Genomic DNA, 24,494 nt, shown 5'->3' with positions numbered 1-24,494 from the left:
TGCCTGTTCATGTATGCACGTGTGCAGTGGTGGAAAGTAACTAAGTACATTTACTTAGGTACTGTACTTAAGTACAATTTTGAGGTATTTGTACTTTACTTGAGTATTTCCAATTTCCAATACTTTTACTTCTACTGCACTACATCTCAGAGGCAAATATTGTACTTTAACTCCACTACAATTATTTGAAAACCTTAGTTACTAGTTACTTTTCAGATATAAATTATTATATCATGAAACGTACATTAACCACTTTAGCCCTATTTCATACCTAGGCTATTTGAAAATAGCCGATCTACAAGCTCATAACGTGTCGCATCGCGACGCGTTGTGAGCGTGTAGATCTGCTATTTTCAAATATTTTAGTACTTTCACTTTTGGTACTTTAAGTAAATTTTGATGCCAATACTTTTGTACTTTTACTCAAGTAAATTTTTAATTCTGGACTTTTACTTGTAACAGAGTATTTTTATAGTGCAGTATTGGTAAAAAATGTAGTACTTTTTCCACCACTGGTTATATGCCTGTTCATGTATGCACGTGTGTGTGTGTGTGTGTGTGTGTGTGTGTGTGTGTGTGTGTGTGTGTGTGTACTCGCGCACCAGTGCGTTTGTGTGTATACGCGCGTTTGTGTGTACTTTGTGTGTGCACGTCCTGTGTGTGCGTGTGTGTCCTTGCGTGAGTGTGTCTGCATGTATATGCCTCACGCGTGTGAGTATGCGAGTGTGTGCGAATGCCTTATCATCATGGATTACAGCAGACTCTGCAGAGCTCAAAGTGAACCCATGCCTTTGAAGGCAGCTTAATTAATTTTCCAATAGCAGACAAAAGGACCACTTCCTTTGTCTGCCATTGGATATGGGGGCAATAATAGCCATGCTAGATTTTCCTACGTGACAACTTAATTCAAGCACGGGAGAAAGTGGAGAGAGACGGTGACAGTGAGAAAGAGACAGAGCGAGAGAGAAAGGGAAAGAGCGAGAGAGTGAGAGTGTAATATAGAGAAAGTGAGAGAGAGCAACAGAGAAAGAGAGATTTAATCAGGCAGGCATGTTACGAGAGAAAGCTATAAGACAGTAAAAGACTTGAGAGTGCTGCAAGAGAGTATAAAACAGTTATGCTTTGGAGAGCTGTAACATTAAAGACAGTTATGCTATCTTAGCGTTGTTAGCTTGTAGATTGGCTATTTTTGAATGTTTGAAGAACGCAATTGAAGAATCTGATTTAAGATTATGCCACACTTATGACAAGCCTCTCTTTCTCCATCCTTGTCATCCTCACTCTCCCTCTCTATCCATCATGTTTCTGTGCTTTCTTTCTTTCCATCCATCCTCCACTCACACACCTTTGCGGTTGTTTTCCTCCATTTTCCAAATACAACTTTGTCACGTCACAGATTTACAGGTGTAAAAGAGCTGCCAAGCTACCAACGAACGCCAGTTACATTTAAATATTAACAAGACCAGAGGCAAGGAATATCAACTTCCACTCTATCAAATGTTCCCTCTCCTCCTTCTCTCTCCTTTCCTTCCTCTTCACCCCCCCTTCTCTCTCTCTCCCTCTCTCTCTCTCTCCCCCACCTCACTCTCTCCTTGTAAAAACATTCTTGCGGGGTGCATTTACCTTGGTGCCCGGACGCGGCCAAATATTTAGGTTGTCACAGGGAATCAGCCTCAAACCAAAAGGGCTGGAGGTGTGTGTGTGTGTGTGTGTGTGTGTGTGTGTGTGTGTGTGTGTGTGTGTGTGTGTGTGTGTGTGTGTGTGTGTGTGTGTGTGTGTGTGTGTGTGTGTGTGTGTGTGTGTGTGTGTGTGTGTGTATATAGCGTGTGCAACTGTGGGTTGTGGTGATTGAAATGTCAAATTCTCAAACCCCTGCTCAACCCTACCTCACTCAACACCAAGACAAGCTCCGCACACGTCTCCCAATCCTCTTCTTACGCGCTCTTCCCCATTAGTGCACGCACACACACACACACACACACACACACACACACACACTATAACATCATCACTGTCGAGCTCACACTGTGTCGCAAGGTGCCAAATATATTGCGATGCACCGCGTTGTCGGCTTGCCTTGTAGATAAGCTATTTTCTTGAACTAGTTTTTTTTTTTTAAGTACACCTATGGCATCAGCTAAAATAGGGATGACAGGTTAAAAGTGGTTAACTCCGTTTGTGGTTTGATAAATATTTTTATAAATATTTAACCAAAGAAGCTTGTGGCTAATTATTGTATTTCATGTTGGCTCCTTTGGTCTGACCAGTACCAGGTGGTCCATACGTCATCCTGCTAAATGAACAACTTTTCAAACCCTTTCTAAATTTTTCAAAAATGTTCAAAAATAGCAGATGTACAAGCTTGCAGAGCGGCACGAAGTGACACAGGTGCTGTCCCGGTTTTAATGGGTGAAAGTAACTTTCCTCTTCTATCCCGGATTTTAACCTGGGTCTCCTGTGCAAGTGCTGACATTTTTACCATTGAGCTGATGAATTGAATCTTGACCTTCAGGTCAGAATTCGTGTCAAGTGAGAAACAGGATCGTGTCAAAGGTCATGTCTCACCTAGACACAGGATCTAAATGTCTCAATAGAAGAGCAGGGAGACTAAATTCAACCACCCCAATTGTATGAGTTATATTGTATTAACATACTCTACCATACGGATTGGCTAAAATTACATTTTATTCATTTAAAAAAAAGTTACTTAGTGCCGCTTTAACTCTGAGTGTACAAATGGTATGGCTGAAACATGTGGAATGGATCTCTTCAAAATATAGCCACTGCTAACGTTAATAGAATGAAAATCCGAAATATTAACATTACTTTTACACTGTACACAGAAAAAGGAACCAGATGGAAACAGATGATCCCCTGTGGCGACCCCGATGGGAATTAGCCGAAAGAAGAATAAGTTACATTACTTTTACACCAAACACTAACAGCCATGACATTTGCGTCAATTTGAAACACCCGTCACATATCATTTAATTTCAAACCTCTGAATATCAAATGAAAAACATTGATTAGCCTTTAGCCTGGGAACTTTTCTATGCACCTGGACACACACACACACCCCCCACCACACACACACACACACACACACACACACGTATCTGTCAATGTTCACAGTGACAAGACAGCGGAGCAAAATCTGAGTGGTTGCAACCTCAAAGCTCTTCTGTTCTCTCTCACACAAACACACACACTTGCACTCTCTTTTCAACATAGGCAACTCATACTTCCACAAAACCCCAGTGTGACCCAGAAGCCAGCCACCCAGTCCATCAGGCTATTGAGAGTCAACATGCAGGTCTTGAGAACACAGTGGGCCACAAGGAAAACACCCATCAATCTCTATGGCTGTCCGTGGACCAAGGGAAACACTGTTAATCTTCGCGACAGCGTGAGTCAAGGACAACATTATCGTGCCATTTCATGCTGGGATTCAAACCAACGCACTTGAGGGTACTTGGTGTAGACATAGCGGTGCGCGGGGCCATTCCAACACTTCATAAGGTTTCGTTGACTCGTGCAACAGGGCAAATCGTTCAATGTTTCTGTTAACCACTTAACCACTTAAACTCTATATATTTTGTCAAAATTGCAAAAATAGAGCTTTTGGATCTGCCATTTTCGCTGAATGTCGCCTATTTTTGACACTAGGGTTCATGTGGGTAATGGCGTATGACAAAGATGTTGGATGTTATCGTTTTTTCAGAGGCGGACAGACATGTAACAGATGACATGAGTGACGTCATGGCAGACTTGGCTAGGATAAATACAGAAAGCGATTACACACGGATGTGCCCGCCATCCATCTTGGATGGTGCCTTTGAGCTATGTCCGTCGTGTTTTGAGGCCAGAGGGGTCAACTTCTCCACCTTTCCGGGGTCCCAAAGGTCACTAATGGACTTCCGACATGGACCCCTTCTGTTACAAAGGTTGTATAAATATCATTCAACGACACACTGGAACCCTTGCATATACAGAGAACGGGCGCCAAATACAGAGTGTAATTTTATCCATTCTGAATAAACTACATGACATATTGATGTTATAGCATCCCTTTTGACTTTATACCTCAACACGCCAACAACAAGCATGGCCATATTTATCTTTTAATACTTGTAATGATGACCTATACCTTAATTCTACAAAATAAATAAATATACTAGACAGACAGACAGATACATACACACACTATAACTGACTAAAGCTGAAAACAGCACATTTACAAGCTTGTAAATCGGCTGCTGCATGACACCAGCAAGTATGAATCAACTTAACCACTTAAACCCTATACACTTTGTTGTATGCCAAATAGCAAATACAGCCCATCTACAAGTTCACAATGCCTCGCAAGCTTGTAGATCAGCTATTTTCACTGAATGTTTGCCAAATGTTCATTGATTTTTGCCTATGTTCTCCTGTTAGAACATGCCCAGAATGTCATCAAATCGTCAAAATCACAGCCCGAGATGATGTGGCTGGTCACTATACATTCATTATGTAGCGTGGCGCTCAAATATAATGATTGTGATCATAAGGGAGATCTTTGGTGACCCCGCTAATCAATTTGGACCCTTTTGGGTCCCAAATGCTGGCTTAAGAAACAACTGAGTCCTTCATGGCACGGTGTAACCAGTCTCTTGTGAACACATAGCGGTGCCGCGGTGGTCTGTCGGACTGTACCGTGTGATGGGTGGTAAAACAAAACAGCTCTTTGTTATGGCCATAAGTGGTTGGCATTGGAGGGGAAAACAACCGACAGAAGTGCCAGTAATAGATCTACAACGTTCGACCTTGTGGAAGTCAGCGAGAGAGAGAGAGAGAGAGAGAGAGAGAGAGAGAGAGAGAGAGAGAGAGAGAGAGAGAGAGAGAGAGAGAGAGAGAGCTGAGAACATAAGTAACCACACAGCACTATTTACTATACTACCCACAATTGCCTTAAACCGTTGGCCCAAACTCAGACCCAAAACATCCTGGCAACTGAAGTATGGCATGGAACAACACACACAAACACCCACACCCACACACACACACACACACACACACACACACTGATATACATGTACATACCACTTACATTCATCCGCTACTTTCTAAACAATAAACTTGAACAAAGGCATTCAACAGCTTTATCCCTCGTCGAACCCCTCCCCACCATGGATGTATGGATGGATCTATGTTTCTGTGCGTCTAGTCTACGTACTTCGTACTATATGTAATGTATGTGTATGTATTGTAGACTCATGCTCAGTTGCACACTGAATTAGAAGAATGTGTCTATGTCATGGAAAAAACAAGAACCTGGTGGGCCAAAACCATCCAAGAACCCAATCTGGTTGCGGTGGAGTACTGATCAATGGTGTGGTCAGAGAGAGAGAGAGAGAGAGAGAGAGAGAGAAGAACAGAGAGAGAGGGGGGAGGGAGATTAGAAAGTCAGACAATAACAATTCCTTTGAATTCTCTTCTTTCCAACGGTGAAGGAGAGAATGACGTAGAGTGAGAGATGCAGATGGAAAGCGAGAAGGGAACCAACAAAAAAAGACACAAAGAAAAAGATACAAGCATAACGGAGGAAACCAAAGTGACGTGGAGCGAGATTAGAGAGATAAAAGAAAGGAGGGAGAAGCTCCGACCCACAGCCTTGTCGACCACAAACTTATAAACACCAACACGAAACTATGATAAGCATCCAGTGGTGGAAAAAGTACTCAAATGTTTTACTTAAGTAAAAGTATCGATACTGCAATATAGAAATACTCTGTTACAAGTAAAAGTCTGGAATTAAAAATGTACTTGAGTAAAAGTACAAAAGTATTGGCATCAAAATGCACTTAAAGTACCAAAAGTAAAAAAAGCACAAAAATATTAGAAAATAGCAGATCTACAAGCTCACAACGTGTCGCGATGCGACGCGTTGTGAGCTTGTAGATTGGCTATTTTCAAATAGCCTAGGTATAAAATAGGGCTAAAGTGGTTAAGGTATGTTTTATAATATAATAATGTATATCTGCAAAGTAACCAGTAACTAAAGTTTTCAAATAATTGTAGTGGAGTAAAAGTACAATATTTGCCTCTGAGATGTAGTGGAGTAGAAGTAAAAGTATTGGAAATTGGAAATACTCAAGTAAAGTACAAATACCTCAAAATTGTACTTAAGTACAGTACTTGAGTAAATGTACTTAGTTACTTTACACCACTGCACAAAACTATGAAAAGCATCCAAGTGTGCTTGAGTTTGGTATTCATAAAAATGTCATCTTCCATTCCATGAGACTGCTGCACATGTAAACAAGCCACTGCCAATGTCATGTGAGGTTATGGACCCAAAACAACTTCTATCAGAAACTACTCGAGAGATATGAGAAAGATGAAGAAATGTCTACCGCAAGTGGGAACCTACACAAAAATGTTCTTGGGGTAATAAAATGACAGAAAGAGAGACCAAAAGAGAGAGACGCATGGATGGATAGAGACAGATGAAGAAGATTATTTTTGACGTTTTAGGTTTGTACGCCTTCTTGAACTCTTGAACACAGATTGACAAAGAGACGGACAGACGGATAGACCTTTAATTCATCATGAGCCACAGCCTCGTAACCACAGTTATGAACACCAATCAAAGTATTAAAAACATTCAACTATGTTGGAAGCTCTTGATTCATTCACTCTGCATTCCAGTTCCACTTTGTGGAATAAAACACAAAGTGACATTTTGCATGTCATACTATAAATATTTGACTAAAATGTCATTAAAATGTTTGTGATGAATTTGATCTCACACCAATTCAACTCACACAGTAGATACTAATAATATCATAACATCTCACTTCTAACAAAACTGCTTCACAAGGCAAAAGCACTGAGGCAAATTAAATCAATGAGTCTATAAAACTAAATGAAAATCGAATGAAATGACAGAGGGCTACAACAGAGAAAGACAAGACGAAGAGGCAGACCAACTGCAGCCAGACGGACAAACAGACAGACGGCAGACAGAAAGCCCACGACCAACAGTCAAAACAAACTGCAACAGTTTGTTTTGACAACACAAGATGACACAAAAAACTTAAGACACAGAGCGACAGAGAGAGAGAGAGAGAGAGAGAGAGAGAGAGAGAGAGAAAAGGAGGCATAGAGCAAAAAGACGGCGATGCAAAGCAAAGGGATTTGATGGAACGGCACCACAGTGGTCTACATGTTGTCAGGCCTCAACAGCTTTCATGTCAACTACCACAGTCAGACGACCCCCCCCCCCCCCTCCACCCCCACAAAATCCCCAAAAGACAAACAGTCGTTTGGTGTAAATGACCCTGAAAACTTTCATCCACCGAGGAGGGGAATTTACTCGCTGCAGGACAAAAACTAAACAATATACGAGGGCTTGGGTGTGAGAGACGGAGAATGTGCGTCAGAGTACATGTGATTGTGTTAGCGTGCGTGCGCACGTTTGTGTGTGTCCTTCTCCTCAGCGACTGTAAGACAGATGTAAGGCTGTGTTCTCAGCTCCATACTAACATGCATTAAGTCAACACTTCTCTGTCAGTTAGCTCTGTGAGCTGTACAGTGCAAAGTGGTCCATCACAGCAGAGCCTGATTCATGTTCCGCTAGCACAGGTGTCAGCTGACACAGTAGTCTCTCAAGGCAGGCAACTCTTCCACAGTCTTCTGCTATTCAGACTGGAAGGGTATTCGACAACTCACAACAAGACGGTGTTCAGGAAAATATATTTAATCATATATTTTTTTAATTTCCATTTCTGCTAAGCAGCAAGAGATAAAGAGATTTCACACGATGGCAAGGGCGAAATGGAAGTGGGTTGGAGTCTACATTTGAACATTGTCTGAGCCAACAATCTTTCTCAAGAAACTATACTGACAGAGTACCAACTATCCACTACTTTTTCACCAACACCGCTTGTATTCGTTTCAACACTTTTTGACAAAGAACTGATGTTCATTGGCCTCCTTTAGACATCCATTGGGGAAAGGGGGACTTGATTTAAGCTACTTTGATTGTATCGTGTGGCTCTGGGCATTGGGTTTAGAGTGAATCCCTCATTTACAGACACCCTATTTTAAACTGGCAGCATTGTTCAACAGATCTGATACCAGTGTTAATATTTCCGTGTATTGTAAATGTTTTCCCCCTATAACAGAGCTCTCCCATCAACAGAAGGTGACATTTATGTGTTTCTGGTTTCACAGTGTACTTCGAGGAATGCACTCACATACACATGCAAATGTATACAGACCCACATAGTTACAGAGGCAGACAAACTCACACATATTTACACTAATGTGCCCTGTGCGCGCGCGCGCCACACACACACACAAGTATGCAATGTGAGATATGACTTGCAGTTTTACTATCTGTCCTTTTGAGTTTCGCAACAAGTTGGAGCAGCCAGACCATCACATTTCTAGCTACGTCCAAACCAATATCAGTCATTCCAGAAGTAGCAGCTATTATTAATCAAAATGATGTGTTCCAAAAATGTTATCTAATATATTCATCATAATCTTTTCTTATCAAGAAAGCAATTTAAATCCACGTAACAGTAAAACTGAAAGTGACCAAACTGTCATGACCATCTCCATACCCTGTCAGCCATATTTACATAAATACATGTCCTTCACAGGTGTCACCAATGATACTAATTTGAATCAGAATAAATTTTACGTGGGTGAGATTAAATTGTGAAGGCTCATCGGTGCAGTTAAAAGATAGATAAAATAATTAGAGCATAAAAGAAAGGAGGGCAGGTGACACATACACATAATTTGCGTAATAAATTAAACACGTGAATTCTGAGTTGCGTTCCATTCAGGTCAAACAGAGTCAGGGTGCTGTTTTTGTGCATGTAGCTAATCTGCTACGCTAAATCTTAATTAGTATAATGTACGCTGTGAAAAAGGTCTAATTATTTTTGATGGTCCACATCACAGAAATGCGTCACGGCCGCCCTATGGGTCAGGCCAAGCTGTGCTTCCTATTGCATATACCGCATGTCTATTGAAGCAGGATTAATTACACAATTAATCATAACTCGCTGAATTGTCAACCAATTTCCATGGGGTTTGGATGTTACAAACGCCAGACATGTAGTTAGTTATGTGATGATCTTGGTTAAGTAAAAAAAAGTCACTGTAAGAGTAGAGTGATCGCGAGGAGATTTGCACTGTTGCAAAGGAAAAATAAATAACAACACCCACATAGAAGAAATTCCTGTTCGTGTTTCAGACAACCAGTCATTATAGGTCGTGGTATGCATGGAGATATGTAACACTGTCAGGATATTTGCCTGCCCAAGTCTAAGTTTCCTGGCAAAAATCTGAGGAGAACAGCAAAGTCATGCAAAAAAACCCAGTGTGGCAAGTACCTGTGAAATTCCACCAAACCCAGCAAAAATGAGTTCTTGGAGCCAGACATCTCGGTTAGAGATAAGTAGTACACAAAGAATGTGATATTGTGATTTTTTACATAATTACATATGATTGGGCAAATCAATTGTTCCGCCACTGTCGGGCAGAAACCTTGTATGTCTAGACCATTCCATTTCAGGAAATGGAATAGATAACCTGTATTCCAATGGATCCGGTCTAGTTATTAAATAAGTATAAAATAGGGCATTAATTTCTGAAAAAACTTCAAAAGATTAAACATGGAGATACAAGATTTATGTCCGACAGCGATGATATTCTCCAAAGCGAATATTACAATTATGTATTCACATTTAAATTGATCCATTAGCGCAGTAGTTCTCAAAGTGTGGTCCAGTGCCTTGAGGGGGTTCCAGGGGGTCCCCAGCTAAATGATTGATAGTTGGGAACTAAATGGACCCTTATGGGTATGTAACTCCCGACAGCGTACAAATGTAACCAAATGGACCCGGAAGGTCTATTTGGTTACATGGTCCACAGAGATAAATTAGCACAGAGGATTTTAGAGTGTAGATTGGTTTAAGATGAAGGTTCAGGAGCAGTGGTGTAAAGTAACTAAGTACATTTACTCAAGTACTGTACTTAAGTAACATTTTACTGAGTGAGTTTTACATGAAAAAGTTTGAAAACCACTGATATAGAAACATACGTTTTTCAGAAAACCGTTCGGATTTAGAAGACATTTTGCAGAATCGGAACCTCAGGCCTTAATGGGTTAAGTAAACAATTTGAGTACTTTTTCCACCACTGTTCAAGAGTAGATATTCTCATATAGTATTTCTCCATTAGCATGCGTGGGCCGGGCACACTGTCGCACAGAGCATACCAAGTGCCAGCCTACCGCTGTTCCCATGTCAGGAGGAAATATCACACCCTTTCTCCGGTTACCCATCAACAGTATGGCCATGTCTATATAACCTTCTGCTCAACTCTTTACACACTTCACGCGCAATTTCACGTTACTCCACCACTCCATTGTCCTCCAATGTCACAGTTCCCATTATCACCTCTACTTCTAAAAAGCCAACTCAGTCCAGCGGGGGTGTTTCAATGGGAGCTCTGCATGTTAAGAGGTCTTAAAGTCATACTGTGTAACTTAAAAAAAGAAAGAATTGATCAAATCTTTCGCAATTATATTTTTCACAATAACCATTGACAACTTCTCTAAACATTATTAAAGACAGTTTTATACGCGAGTGTCTGCACCCCAACACTTGCGGAAAAATGGCGTAAATGTGTTAGATTTTTGCAGATGAAACCATTTAAACCCTGTATACTTGGGCCTACGGTATGTAACCTTTATTTTACCAGGACAGTCTCGTTGGGGTATGAAACCTCTTTTACAAGTAGTTATAAGTATACTTGGTCCAATCCTTCTTTCCCTCTGCTCCTAATTTCTTGACCGAGAATCATCGTCCAGAACAATCATCTATTTCCACTGAATATTCTCCTATTATGACATGCCCAGAATAGGGATGCCAGGGTTCATGTGGTTAAAAAGATGCAAGAAAATATCACTGATACTACAATTTATGTTGGTGTAACTTTTAAGTGATCATGGAATCTTAGGAATGCTAACATTTTTGGACTGTTGTTGTGTTCCACCCACAGGCCGTCTCACGAGACACTTTGGGATGTAGCCCCTCAAATCCTGCCAGTCACATGCTAATTGAGCTACTGACTGGTCGTAGCTTAGTAAGGATGAGAGTCCTGGGGGTCTCTGTCCCATTCAGCCTGCAACAACCTTAACTTGCACAACAATACCCTATGATGGGCGGCAAACGCATTGAAATGATGTCCTAATGACTCCAATGACTCTTACACTAGCGTTGAAGAATCACAAAAAAAACGCAACTGTTGAGTACATGGTACTTGCACTTTGACACAGGAAGTAGTAGTACAAACGGGTCACAGCAATCATTGACCCACAGAATGCATAGGAGCTAAACAGTTTAAGTTTAGCTTTATTATGGGTAAATGTGTCCCGTGCATTTAACTACTTAAACACATCAGCATACATATTGAACTAAGCAAAAAGGTGGACGCGTCAGTCAAAGTTTTAAGAGGCATTCAGGGTACTGCTTTTCATCGCTGGTAACATTTCACAATCAGATGTTGTGGCTGGAAAATTGCTTGCTAAAGTTAAAGAGGCCAATGAAAAAACTGTGATAGAGCCATCTATAGTTTCAACGGCATTCATATTCATCATCACCATCATTTATTTAACTCACGACCATGGACTAAGGAGCTGAGCACAGATTCATAAATAGACAGCATACAATACAATATCCATACAGATGTAGCAAAAGGCATGGCATGCATTATTTGAAGAGAGTAAGAACGTTTTTCAGAAAAGCATTTACAAATAACTTTTGACGTTTGGATCAGATTGCAGTAATACTTTTTAGAGTATTATAATTTAGAGGGGACTCTTATTGTAGTTTTGTACTTTGATGTACAGTGCTGTAATCATGCTTGGCATAGATCACATCAAGCGAGGTAGGTGCCTTTTATGTACTCTCAGTCAACCTATTTTAAGCATGTGGAATTATTTGTATTTTTATGAACCCGCTAATTCATATCAGTGGTGGAAAAAGTACTCAAAATGTTTTACTTAAGTAAAAGTATCAATACTGCAATATAGAAATACTCTGTTACATGTAAAAGTACAGAATTCAAAATGTACTTGAGTAAAGGTACAAAAGTATTGGCATCAAAATGTACTTAAAGTACCAAAAGTAAAAGTACTCATTAGGCAGAATGTCCTATTTCATTAAAATGTATAAAAATCTTTTGAAAATAGCCGATCTACAAGCTCGTAGATCGGCTATTTTCAAATTGCTGAATTGTATACAGGGCTGAAGTGGTTAATGTATGTTTTGTGATAATAATCTAAATCTACAAAGTAACTAGTAATTAAAGTTTTCAAATAAATGTAGTGGAGTAAAAGTACAATATTTGGATCCGAGATATAGTGGAGTAGAAGTAAAAGCATTAGAAATTGGAAATACTCAAGTAAAGTACAAATACCTCAAAATTGTACTGAAGTACAGTACTTAAGTAAATGTACTTAGCTACTTTCCACCACTGCTGATGACTCCTCATGCATGTAGATACCAAAGACAGTAGGGTGGTCTATATACTGTACTGCCAAGAGTCTATAAAGTCCTCCAAATGCCAACTGTCTTTTGAAGTGACCAAAAACCAAAGGAAAGAGGCATTCAGTAACGGGCGCCAAATGAGAGGCAATCAGGTGCTGTGGTTGTCAAACCCACTGCCCGAACCTTGAAGTGCTGCATAGTAAAATCCTGAGTGTTCGTTTAACACTCGAGAGAGTAAAAATGGACCCGTTGGAGTCCATTTTTACTATGGGAGCATTTCCAAGCATGCAGACTTTACATTTTTTCCACAGTGTTTATTGTCTTGTCTTTATTAACTACAGATTTATTAACTACAGACTACACTGAAGGACTACATGCCAAATCTACTTCTGTCTTTTATCAACAAAAAAAGTTCCTTGCATACTTCACACATGTTAATACTGTATTTTGATAGCAGTAATCAGCATTGATCATGATGGTGTTGAAGTTTACACCACATGCTTAAATCTAAACATATAGCATGTGGCATGATTTTAAGTAAAATTTCATGGGCTAGTCAGTATATTTTCAATAAGATTAATGTGATCTGCATCATTGATTACTGTATATGGAAAAGAAGAACCTGTGTTCCAATGGATCCAGTCTAGTTATCAAAGAAGTATAAAATAGGGCATTAATTTATGAGAAAAAAAACATTAAAAGATGAAACATGGGGATACAAGATTTCTGTCCGACAGTGATTATATTCTCCAAAGCGAATATTAGTATTACATATTCACATCTAAATTGATCCATTAGCGCAGTAGTTCTCAAAATCTTGAGGGACAAAATCACAAAGAATGGAATTCGTGCCCACTAATAGCACCTTCAATTGTTCAATCTGACCCGACTTAACACTTATGCCCGATATAGTTTGTCGTATAAAAAATAATCTGTAAATGGCCTATCTACAAGCTCAGTATGTGTCACATCGCGACGTGTTCTGAGCCTGGCTATTGTCACTATATCGAAAATTTCGGACAATTAATGGGTCAATGACATGCCCAAAACAGGGACGACTAAGTAAGTATTCACAGTCTGATTCACGAAATACAGCCATAAAGTTTTGCAGATGATGAGTGCAGTTTTCCCTTGTTTTGCCTCTGAGAGTGTACTGTACAAACAGCAGAATAGCTCTGAGAGTTTAAATTAACCCTTAGCATTGTACAGTACACGCGTGCAAAGCAGCACCCGGACCCTGCAAACATTTTCATGACCCGGTGTTAAGTCAGAGAGACAAGCTATTAAAACACTATTTGAGCTGCACAAGCTTGTGTTACACAACCAGGAAGGGCCTCCGGCACCGTCTCTACTGTACGCCGGTACTGAATATGCCTTCAAGGTTCTCAGGCCTTTTCCCCTGGCATCCGGCTGCATCTGGCTCACTTTTCATTCGGTTACACACAAAAAGGATACTCCTGTATGTAAAATATGATTTTTCGACCCCGATCCTGACCCTGCTTCCCCACCCCCAACACGTGGCACTCAGTTCTCTCTCTCACACACACACACACACACACACACACACACACACTCACGCACACACACACACACACACACACACACACACACACACACACACACGCATACACACCTTAAAGGACCACAGTGTAAATAAGCTCCTGAGCTATTGACAGATGTACGGTACATATCTATTTGGGTATTTGCATTTTTGTCAAATAAATCAATCAAACAAAACAAATCAAGACAAGATCCTGAAATGCTGGCTACATATGAATCAAAATAACACTGGGTAATGAACTGAAGAATTTTTGTGAGCCAGTGATTCTCAACTTTTTTAATTTCAAGGACCCCCAGTTTCATATGCCACATGTCACCACATTTGGTACTTTTTATGTATTTATTTTATGTCTGGTACCCCAATCTACACTATAAAAATGTTTGGGTGTTTTGGAGAGTGTACAATGGAACCAAATTATGTTATTAACAAATCCAGCCTGGTTCATGGTCGTAGCTTTAACCACACTTCGTGCGTGACATGAACTCAAAATAAAAATAAAATGACTTCCAATTTGAACCTAAATCCCATTGTTCTGCTGCTCTGCATTTACCGGGAGAAATATACAGAATACATAGGGCATTTTCCCCCCCACACTATGTATGACCTACTCACATTAGAACAATGGGATTTAGGTTCAGGACCGGCTAAGTTTCCCTTCAAACAACTGCACGTTTGGTTATTGTAAGTCTCAATGTATGAACCCATAATAATGTTGGAACAGGGCAGATGATGCTGCAGCTACATCAACGCACTCTCATTGTGGATTGGCTGAGAATGAAGAGAAGCCTGCTGAGGATTGGCTGATTGAAGCAGAATAGTGTAGTCTTTAATGGAATGATATTTCAAAATGGAGAAATTTGAAGAGAGGTGTGCAGACGACAGTCATTAGTATGACTCGGCTGCAATAGATTACAGAAAAATGGCAAAATAACAATGGAATATCATGGAAATGGAACAGCTTTTTTTCTCCTCTTTGGGAGGTTTGGATAGTACATTTTACCCACTGTGCAATCTCAAGTATACCCACTGTGCAATCTCAAGTACTGGAGGTTGCTTTTTGTTTTTTTTACATATGTGGAAGTCAAGCCGGCACAAGGAGGGAACAAACAGATTTGTGGACGGTACGGGTTCAGAGTTTGAGGTTTAACACAGCTGTTGCTATAAGAATCGATGTCATCTACAAGATCTTTATCTAAGCAGATAGAAATAAGCCCATCAAATTCAATGTGATTAACTACAAAACCACTATGTTTATTAGCTAACCTTCTATTTCCACGTTAACCTGCCGGTCTGCAGACCTCAAGCTTAATTTCTGGCTATGGACCAGTCCAGGACAGTTCTGAAAGTGAGAAGATCTATACGTCTTTGTCTCCGGTGTCATCTATCTACACACATAATGCCTGGGGAAATGCCAGACATTTAATATGGAACTGTTTGGTCAACAGAGAGAATGAAACCAGGCACCTCAATGAGACGGGCAGCCAGGAACTGAAGGAAATAAGCCATGAAGTCACATTGGACTTAACAACTCTGATTTTGAAATGTGCTCAAATTTACACATTTATTGTATATGCAGGAGGATACTCATGTGTGTGCCCACATAGGCACAAACACACGTGCGTGCAAAATCGCATGGACAGTTTGGGCACAGATATACACTAAACACCAACACAAACCACAAAACACTAACACAAAACACACCCACACATGGGCAAAGCACACACGAAGCACAACCACTGTCAAACATGCACAATGTGGTCCTCTACACGTCTACACTAGTACACTCCCACTGTGATATCAATGCAGAGCATACCGGAGTTGACTACAATGTTTAGGGGTACAATAATTTAAAGTTTATGAAACAATGAACAAGGCAATATTATTACTATACTTCTACAATAATCAGCAGCTGTTCTTCCACATCTGGACCAACTGGAACTAGCTGAGTCCAAGGACACCTCAGCACTTTATCCAAATTTCAGGACTATTCATTTATTTGAAACCATAACACAGCTGACAAATCATTTCCACTGGCAAGAACAATTGAAAAGAGTCACACGCATCTTGCGTGGCGGGGATTTTTAGGGACATACTGTTAGATAATGAGTAAGTCATGGCTAGGCCTAATGGGGCCCTACAGTTGAAAAAAATATTGATCCATTGATGGCCAAAAGATACCATTCCATACCATACGCAGCTGCTCAGCAAAACAAATGTGTGCGTCGTTTAATCTCATATTCAAAATATATTGACTCAACTCAACACTTTTCAACCAGGTGTCCCTATTTTAGGCATGTCATCATTATTGGCAGAAAAAAAGTCAAGACAAAATGTTCAAAAAAAGTGAATAGCAAATCCACAAGCCCACAACACATCGTATCACTGCATTGTGAGCTTGTAGATCGGCTACTGTTGCTATCCATCATACAACAAAGTATATGGGGCTTAAGTTTCAACTTGAAATAAGTGAGGCTACAAGTTTCTTGTTTGAAAGATGTACCCTTTGACTATCCTTAAAACAACCCACATCATAAAAAAATATTACTATTATTATTATTATTACATTTTATTCAGCCAGTAAGAAACACTCCCAAGGAAGCAAGCTTTAGATTTGAATTGAGCTGATATTAAGATACCATCACTGGCTAAACGTGTCATCTTTTGCAGCATGCACGCATGTGGCTGTACGTCTAGAGTTTCCCTACGGTTGGCTGCTCAGTTGTCCCTGCCATGATCACTAAATCAATGGTTTGGATAGCCATAATTCTTTCCAGTGGGACAAATGAGATCTAATCGAATTTGCTGCCCATGCAGTGAAATTACAATGACTTATTGGAAACACAATGCATGTACACTTTCTTGCTCTCTCTGTCTCTCTCTCTCTCTCTCTCTCACAGACACACACACAAAGTATACACGTACATGAGCACACAGGACTGTTTTCCCATTTAGGCAAAGATTCTTGCGGATCTTCCTAATCAAGAGTCAAGACAAGGGAAACCTATCTTACTACACACATTTCCACACACACACACACACACACACACACACACACACACACACACACACACACACACACACACACACACACACACACACACACACACACACACACACACACACACACACACACACACACACACACAATCATCGTCATTGCTCATTTGCCATCTAACCTCATTACCAGGAGGATTGAGACAGATGTCCCTCTGTGGACAAACTCTGGAAAACAATGGCAGCTTGCCCAAAACGGTGCCCATCCTGGGTTGGAAAATAAGGACGCCCATTGTACTCTCTTGGATCAAGCTTCGGATTTCATACGATTTACATAACCAAAATGTTTTGTCGTCATTGTCATCGGAACGCCACATACTGGTGGAGTTTCGAGATGTTCACACTTTGTGACACAGGCTGTCCCCTCCAATGGATGTTGTACAAACCGGGCTCGTGTCTGACTCCTCAGACCTAGACAGTTTCCCACATACTGTATTTGCTGACTCATGAACACAGATACTGTCCATTATGTAGAAGATCGCTCATGATCCTGTGGTCAAGCTGAATTGTTGAAAAACTGTATACAATCAACCATACTATGTGAAATCCTCAAGAGTTAACTTTTCTGGAAATGTACGGCTTTTTGCAAGACACTGTTGATATGAGTCGTAAAACTTCGGTTTGGGTCTGATATGCTCATTGTAGCCACATTTAAAGAAAGGCATTCCTCTGAAATTGGGTATGGAAGTGCCTCGATTGCAGACAAAGAGGGGGATATGATAATTGAGTTAAAATCACCAGTGCTATTGAGAGTTCATGCTTGGTTTCATGTTAGGCAGGAGTTATGTTTGGTTTTGGTCAGTGAATTAACGTTCTCATATCTGAAACCTCTCCGTCGGCAGTGGAAAATGAGTATAATTTCACACAACAAGCGGCGTATAAAAAGATGCAAAACCTAATTTCTCATTATTGTTACTATTTGCTTTTCATATAATCGCAATTAAATCCATTTGGGTGCGGGTGTAGCATTACGTTTTGCTTCTCTGTAGTCACACTCGTACATTGCTCAGGATAAGCGCATCTTTAAAACGCCTAAAATGTTCATGTCAAAAAAGGGAGTACGGTGCAATTGTAATCATTGCATCGCATAAAATCTTACGTTACATGTAATCCAGTGAATGTCATGGACTATAAATACACTGTTCAAAGAAATTAAGGGAACAAATTGATCCCTTAATTTTTTTAGCAGTTTTCATGAGAAGTGTATATACTGCTCACGAAAACTGCTCAAAGAAATTACGGAATCAAAGAGTTCCCTTAATTCTTTTGAGCAGTATATTTAAAAATCAATCACAGTAATCTGTAAGTTCTATAAATACTGAATGTAAAGTTCTTGTACTTGTTAAGAGAATGAACATTCTACAGGGGGGAAAAAGTAGAATTGCTCTTACAAGGCTATCACTATAATGCTGTCATCATGCTTTTACTGGGCACACCATCATGACCTAATGAGCGTTCTGCACATCTACGTATGTCCGCAATGCAACCTTCACTGCTGTAGTCCCTCTGTAGTTCATGAATGAAGTATGGTTTCGAGCATTCCTTCCCGCTCCTCGTAGCAGTACACTGAGACCAGCATTCATCACCTCTCCATGCACCATTACTCCCAATGATGGGAGAGCAGGAAAAAAACACTTTCATTAGCAGGTCTGCTCCGCTGAGGTGTGGAATGTTCAGTGGGCTTCCATCAACAGACTCAGAGAAAACAGTCCTTCATACAGCTATTGTTGTCCTCAGCCAAGTCACTTAGTGTACTGGGCAAGGCCAAGCTTGAGGGGCTCCATGTTAGAATAACAGCAACCATGCTTAGCTGTGGAGATCTGAGCGAAGAAAAGATGTGTGTGTGTGTGTGTGTGTGTGTGTGTGTGTGTGTGTGTGTGTGTGTGTGTGTGTGTGTGTGTGTGTGTGTGTGTGTGTGTGTGTGTGTGTGCGTGCTTGTGTGTGTTGGCGTGCGTGTGCATGCGCGCAAGCGTGTGTAATTTACGTGCATGTTCTTTCAAAGTTTCAGAGTGGTTGAGGTGTGCCTCGACCAAGAGTTATCTTGCCAGACACTCGGATAGACTCAAAAATGACCGCACCACTTGCAGAACAGGGAAAATCAAGCACTCCTCTTTTTTTTCTTAGCCTAAAATAAAATTTAACTACTTTATTGCCTGTGTCAGACATTGACAAATTCAATGCAGCTGGGCAGTTCAGCCTTTGGTACGGAGCTGACTCAGTGAATTTAAGAGCACAAATGCACGTTTTCTGCAAGGCAATGCCAACCCCGTACAATTCGAATCAAGCTCCGATCAATTTGATTTGATGGGGCAGTATGAATGAAAATATTGAAGGATCACTACTGCAACTGTGATGCGATGGAGCTGTGTACAATTTCAGATACATGACATAGTTCAACCGTGCCTTCAAGATGGTTTACTTCAGCAATAGGAGAGCAATTTGTATTTTCACCATTATATTATCTTATAGCATCAAAGGTAGATCTTAAATAGAACAGTATGCTACTTGCCTCTCCTTAACAAAGGCCCCAAGCTGTCAGACGCCACACCACAGCAATTCATTAAACATTTTCCTTTCCCAACACTAAAATCAATCTCACAGCAGTTGCAAATGGAGTGTGAAAGTGCAGGCTATTACAGATAAGAAGATATGATTCTCCATGTGTAGATGGATAGAACACTGTATGTCATTGCCAAGCCACATTTTGGGGCAAGTGCTCATTTTGGTTCACCCAATGTCTATGGGTATGTGCACGTTTTTACAGCAAATTACTTTTTTTATAATTTGAGAACAACGCAGGCATGCCGACAGCAAGGCCTTGAGGCATGCGAGGCACGCCTCAGAAAGAGCTTCAAAAAAGCTACAACCAATGTAACTGCAGCTCAACATCCTCTACTTATATGTAGAACTAAACCTTGGCAATGATAATAAATTCAATCGCAATCACCAATGTGTTACTGTAGACATATCTGCTTTTCACAAGCACGAGTGCATCAGAAATAGCAGCAGCAGGGTTGTTAGGGGGCGGCGAATTATAGTTTTGGGGCTGACGGGGCCTGCTTTAAAATAACAAAAAGTTAAGCTTCCGTGTGTTAGGGTAAATGGTCAAGTGTAATCCCCTTAGCTCCCAACCAGCATTAGCAGAAATTCCACAATAATATGGAACATGATTTCATAGCAACCGCTTGCCTTTGAAAGACGTCTGGTAATTGCAAGGGTCAGAGTGGCATGGAGACAGGCGGCAGACAGACAGGGGGACTTGAGAGCGCTTGCTTGAGGAACAAGGTTTCTTTTTTCTGCCGATTTCAGCCCTGAGTCATTAGGATCCATTTTTCTTTAATAACAGATGACCAGCCGAGCACGGCCGACTGTTTGTACAGCTGATTATTAACACTCAGCTAAGCTCAGTCAACACCGAAAAAGTGGTTTAGAGGGCAAGAGAGAGAACTATGACTCTCTGTCCTCGGGAACAGAGCTGTGATATGCATATATATAACTTTTATTTCACGTTTCTGTGCAGCGTTGTTGAGGTTTTCGTACTGTCCTATCAAATGTCAGTTCATTTAAGGTTTCCACAGGATGCTGTGCATTGTGGAAAAGGCCTGATTCATCCTCACAGCACATGGTTTACTGGAAAATATGTCTTATGTGGTCTGTCTTTGAGATTACAGTAACATGACGGCTCTTGTAGTGAAACATACTCATATATGCAAATACTGTACACACGAGCTGATTCACACACTTATGTAATGGGGCAAAATATGCTCACACAGACACACACACAGCGGATATGGATGAAAGGAGCCACAGACAGAACTGACACACTGTAAAATCCATTCTTCAGAGTTAAATGAGCGCTGAGAGGACATTACAGTGCAGCTACAGTACACACGATATCTGTGAAAACAGAATCAATCTCGACGGACCAAAAAAGCACATCTTTGACATCGAACCTTCAAAAAAACCAACCTGAGAGAAGTTGAGTCCGTTGAGCGGGTGGCACTGCTCCTCCACTTTCTCCACGGCGCCCGTCTTCTTCCTCATCCTCTCCGCCTCCTGGGCCAGGTACAGGTCCAGCACGGGCACGCCGCGGGTCTTTATGTCCGCCTCCGTCAGCGAGTTGACCATCAGCATCACCCAGACGGGCCGCTTCCTCTCCCAGTTCCCCGCGATGGCGTTGAAGAGGTAGTCCGCGTAGAGGCCCTTCCCCCTCTGATCTGGCGTCATCCACGAGGGCATCATGAGCTTGACGTACTCCAGGTGCCTCTTCAGCCTCCGGTAGATGTCCCGGGGCAGGACGTCCTGGAGGTTCTCGCCCTGGGGGAGCAGCTGGCAGCTGGTCAGCGCCGAGATGGTGTAAGGGTCGGTCAGGTCCAGCTCGAAGAAGACGATGTTGCTCTCCTGGAAGGCCTGCTTGGAGTTCTCCGGGATGAAGTCCCAGACGCGCGTGTAGGGGACGTGGATGGTGCCGTAGAAGTAGGAGGGGGGGTCTCGTTTGATCGTCCACAGGAAGGAGTTCAGGTCGGTTTGCTGGGGGAATGAGAAGAACAAAATGTGTGTGAGAGGGAGAGAAGGGGAGAGAGAGAGAGACTTTTAATACATCATTACCGATGGTCATGAGTGTGAGAAACATGCAAGAAGGCAGGTCACAGCTAAATTATCGTTAATTTGATGAGAATCAGATGAATCCTGTTTTAAGATAGTGGATTACATTCACTAAGTAGAATGGCCGTGCTTGTGTGTCAGACAGACACATTCACAGGCCGTTGTTGTCTAATTAATATGATTCACTTTAGTGGTAGTAATCAACCACGGGTGACAAAGACGTTAAAAGGGCCTGTCTGGCAATGTGTTGACTAAACTGTTTACTGCGCAGACTGCTTGCTAACAGCATGATAATGACTTATTAACAGACCACTTAGGACCTAGGTGCCAAAAACCAATACACACACTTCTGAAAAAAGGCATGTTGACAGGTTTTGACCAGCTCTGCTGATCTTGGGTTACAAACCGAGACATGTCCTGTTTCTGCAGCATCTGAATCACACAATACACACGTATCTGAACATCAACTGAGTGACTTTTGACATAATGTGTCAAGACTAGTCTGACACTTTTTTTCCCCCACATGTCTGAATCAGATATGTGGGAAAATAGCTGATCTACAAGCTCATAGCGCGGCACTCTATGAGCTTGTAGATCTGCTATTTTTTTCAACAGCTTAAGTAACACACATCTCAAATGTAAAAAGAAAAAAACCTCAGTCATTTAAATTAGTTTTCATTTTACACCTGGTAAAATAGAATGAAGTAAACTGATTATCTCATTGTCTCAATGAATGGATGTGCATGTTATTTAAATAGCCTATGCTTAAAGCCATGTAAGGGTGTTGCGCATTATACATGGCACTTTGCATGATGTGCAATAAGTGTGTGCAACTCTCAGCATCATTCTTTTTTGCACCTTGCAAATCAATGATGTGATAATAATAATACAAAAGTTTAAACTGTAGGCCCATCTGTTACCTACAGTAAAAATCTAGCAGCATTGGTTCTCAAAGTGGGGTCCGGGGACCCCCAGGGGTCCTTGGAAGGTACGAGGGGGGGTCCCAGCAAAATGTGTTAATATATAGCGTCACAATCATTTTAACCACTTTAAATATATTTTATACTTTGGCTATTCAAAAATAGCAGATATACAAGCTCATAGTATGAGCTAGCTCCATAAAGAACCTCTCACTCCGCTATACAGCTCCGAGATGAGCTGTATAGCGGAGTGAGAGGTTCTATATGGAGCTAAGTATGAGCTTGTAGATCTGCTATTTTTTTAAACATTGTGAAAATGTATATCAAATCTTTGAATTTTGAACATTTTTACCTCAAATCTTTGCTAGGAGGTCCCTGGCACAAATTATGTTTGAGATCGGGGGGGGTCCGCAGCCAAATACATATCATTTTGGGGGTCCTTGACGTGAAACAGTTTGAGAACCACTAGATCTACCGCGTTCATTTATTTGTGACTCTGTGAGTGTACAGGATCTAAAATTGAGAGCAGTATATTGTGATCAATTGTGCACTTCTTAAACCATTGGTTCTCAAAGTAGGCTACTGCTATGAGCTTGTAGATCTGCTATTTTTGAAAGATCCCTGCCACAATTATTTATTTACTTTAGATGGGGGGTCCGCAGCCAAATACATATCATTTTGGGGGTCCTTGACACGAAAAAAAGTTTTTGAGAACCACTGTCTTTTAAACACCTACTTTCTTATTGAGCTCGCAGTTGGCCGACTCCTTCATCCTCCACTGATCGGTCGTCCTGACCAGATATACGAGACAAGCTGTGAAGAGAGAGCCCACAGTGAGCCGCATGATCGTAGATCTCCAAACGTGCACGGGGATCGATCGATCACAACAACGCGTTGCTCCTCCGGATCCCTGCGAGCATGTGTGTGAGGATCAAAGTCCTATGATCTCCTATCTCCAAAACGTCAGCTCCGTCAGATAATCACACAAGAAGACGAGTTGACATGATGTATAATCCGACAAGACGCCGCCGGACAAAGTCATGTTGGGATTGATCTCTCAAGACTAGATCGAGATTGTTTTAGATTGTCGCATCCTTTTCTCCACTCCTCCAGTCTGTCCCCCTGCGTGGAATTCACCACCGTGTCTCCCTTTTCAAAAAAGTCCACTTTTTTCACCTCAACTTTTGATCAAAAACTTCACTTTTTCACCTCAACTTTTGATCAAAAAGTTCACTTTTTCACCTAATCTTTTGATCAAAAAGTGCAGTTTTTCTCATCAAACTTTTCCACCGGGTTGGATCATGAAAAGGCTTAGCTCCGCAGCAGCAGCAGGTCCACGGATCACCACCGCGTCCACTACCACGCACCTGGGCTGAAGTCGCCGAAATAAACAAACTTTTTCCTCGTTTTAGTTTGTCAACAAAATCAAAACGTGCATCGGTGAGAAATGATGATGTTCAACACTGGTCTGACTGGTTGGAAACTTATGTGATCCCCGTCTCTGTGCGAACTGCGAAATGTTGTGGTCAGTCTGGGCTACTTCTTCCACCTCTCTCTCTCTCAGCATGGACTGAAAGTGTGTGTGGGAGAGAGAGAGAGAGCATCTCTGTCGGCATGGCCACTCGACCCACTCCTACCCCCTCTCTCCCCCTCCCCCAACACACAAACACAGGCACCAAGTGATTGAGCCTCAACAACCAGTGGGGTAAAGTAACTAAGTACATGTACTCAAGTACTGTACTTGAGTCCAATTTTGAAGTATTTTTTGGACTTTACTGGAGTATTTTTACTTCTACTCCG

At 41.3% G+C, this 24,494-nt stretch overlaps 1 protein-coding gene across 1 annotated transcript in view; it reads right to left on the bottom strand.

The window, feature by feature from the left end:
- The window catches only part of trabd2a (TraB domain containing 2A), an 80,152-nt gene extending 55,904 nt beyond the window's left edge, over positions 1-24,248 (bottom strand). The window contains exons 1-3 of the mRNA XM_080419580.1: positions 23,977-24,248; positions 23,431-23,941; positions 21,139-21,699 (exon numbers count right to left, since the gene is read on the bottom strand). Of these exons, the coding sequence (XP_080275706.1) occupies positions 21,139-21,699; positions 23,431-23,538 (669 nt within the window). The 5' untranslated portion in view covers positions 23,539-23,941; positions 23,977-24,248. The remainder of the gene's footprint in view (positions 1-21,138; positions 21,700-23,430; positions 23,942-23,976) is intronic.
- Between the last annotated feature and the right edge of the window lie 246 nt (positions 24,249-24,494).

This window comes from Gymnoscopelus braueri, assembly GCF_963280865.1.
Source record: "Gymnoscopelus braueri genome assembly, chromosome: 22".
NCBI lineage: Eukaryota > Metazoa > Chordata > Actinopteri > Myctophiformes > Myctophidae > Gymnoscopelus > Gymnoscopelus braueri.
The sequence above is the reverse complement of the archived record's forward strand: the minus strand, read 5'-3'. Positions and strand labels throughout refer to the sequence as shown.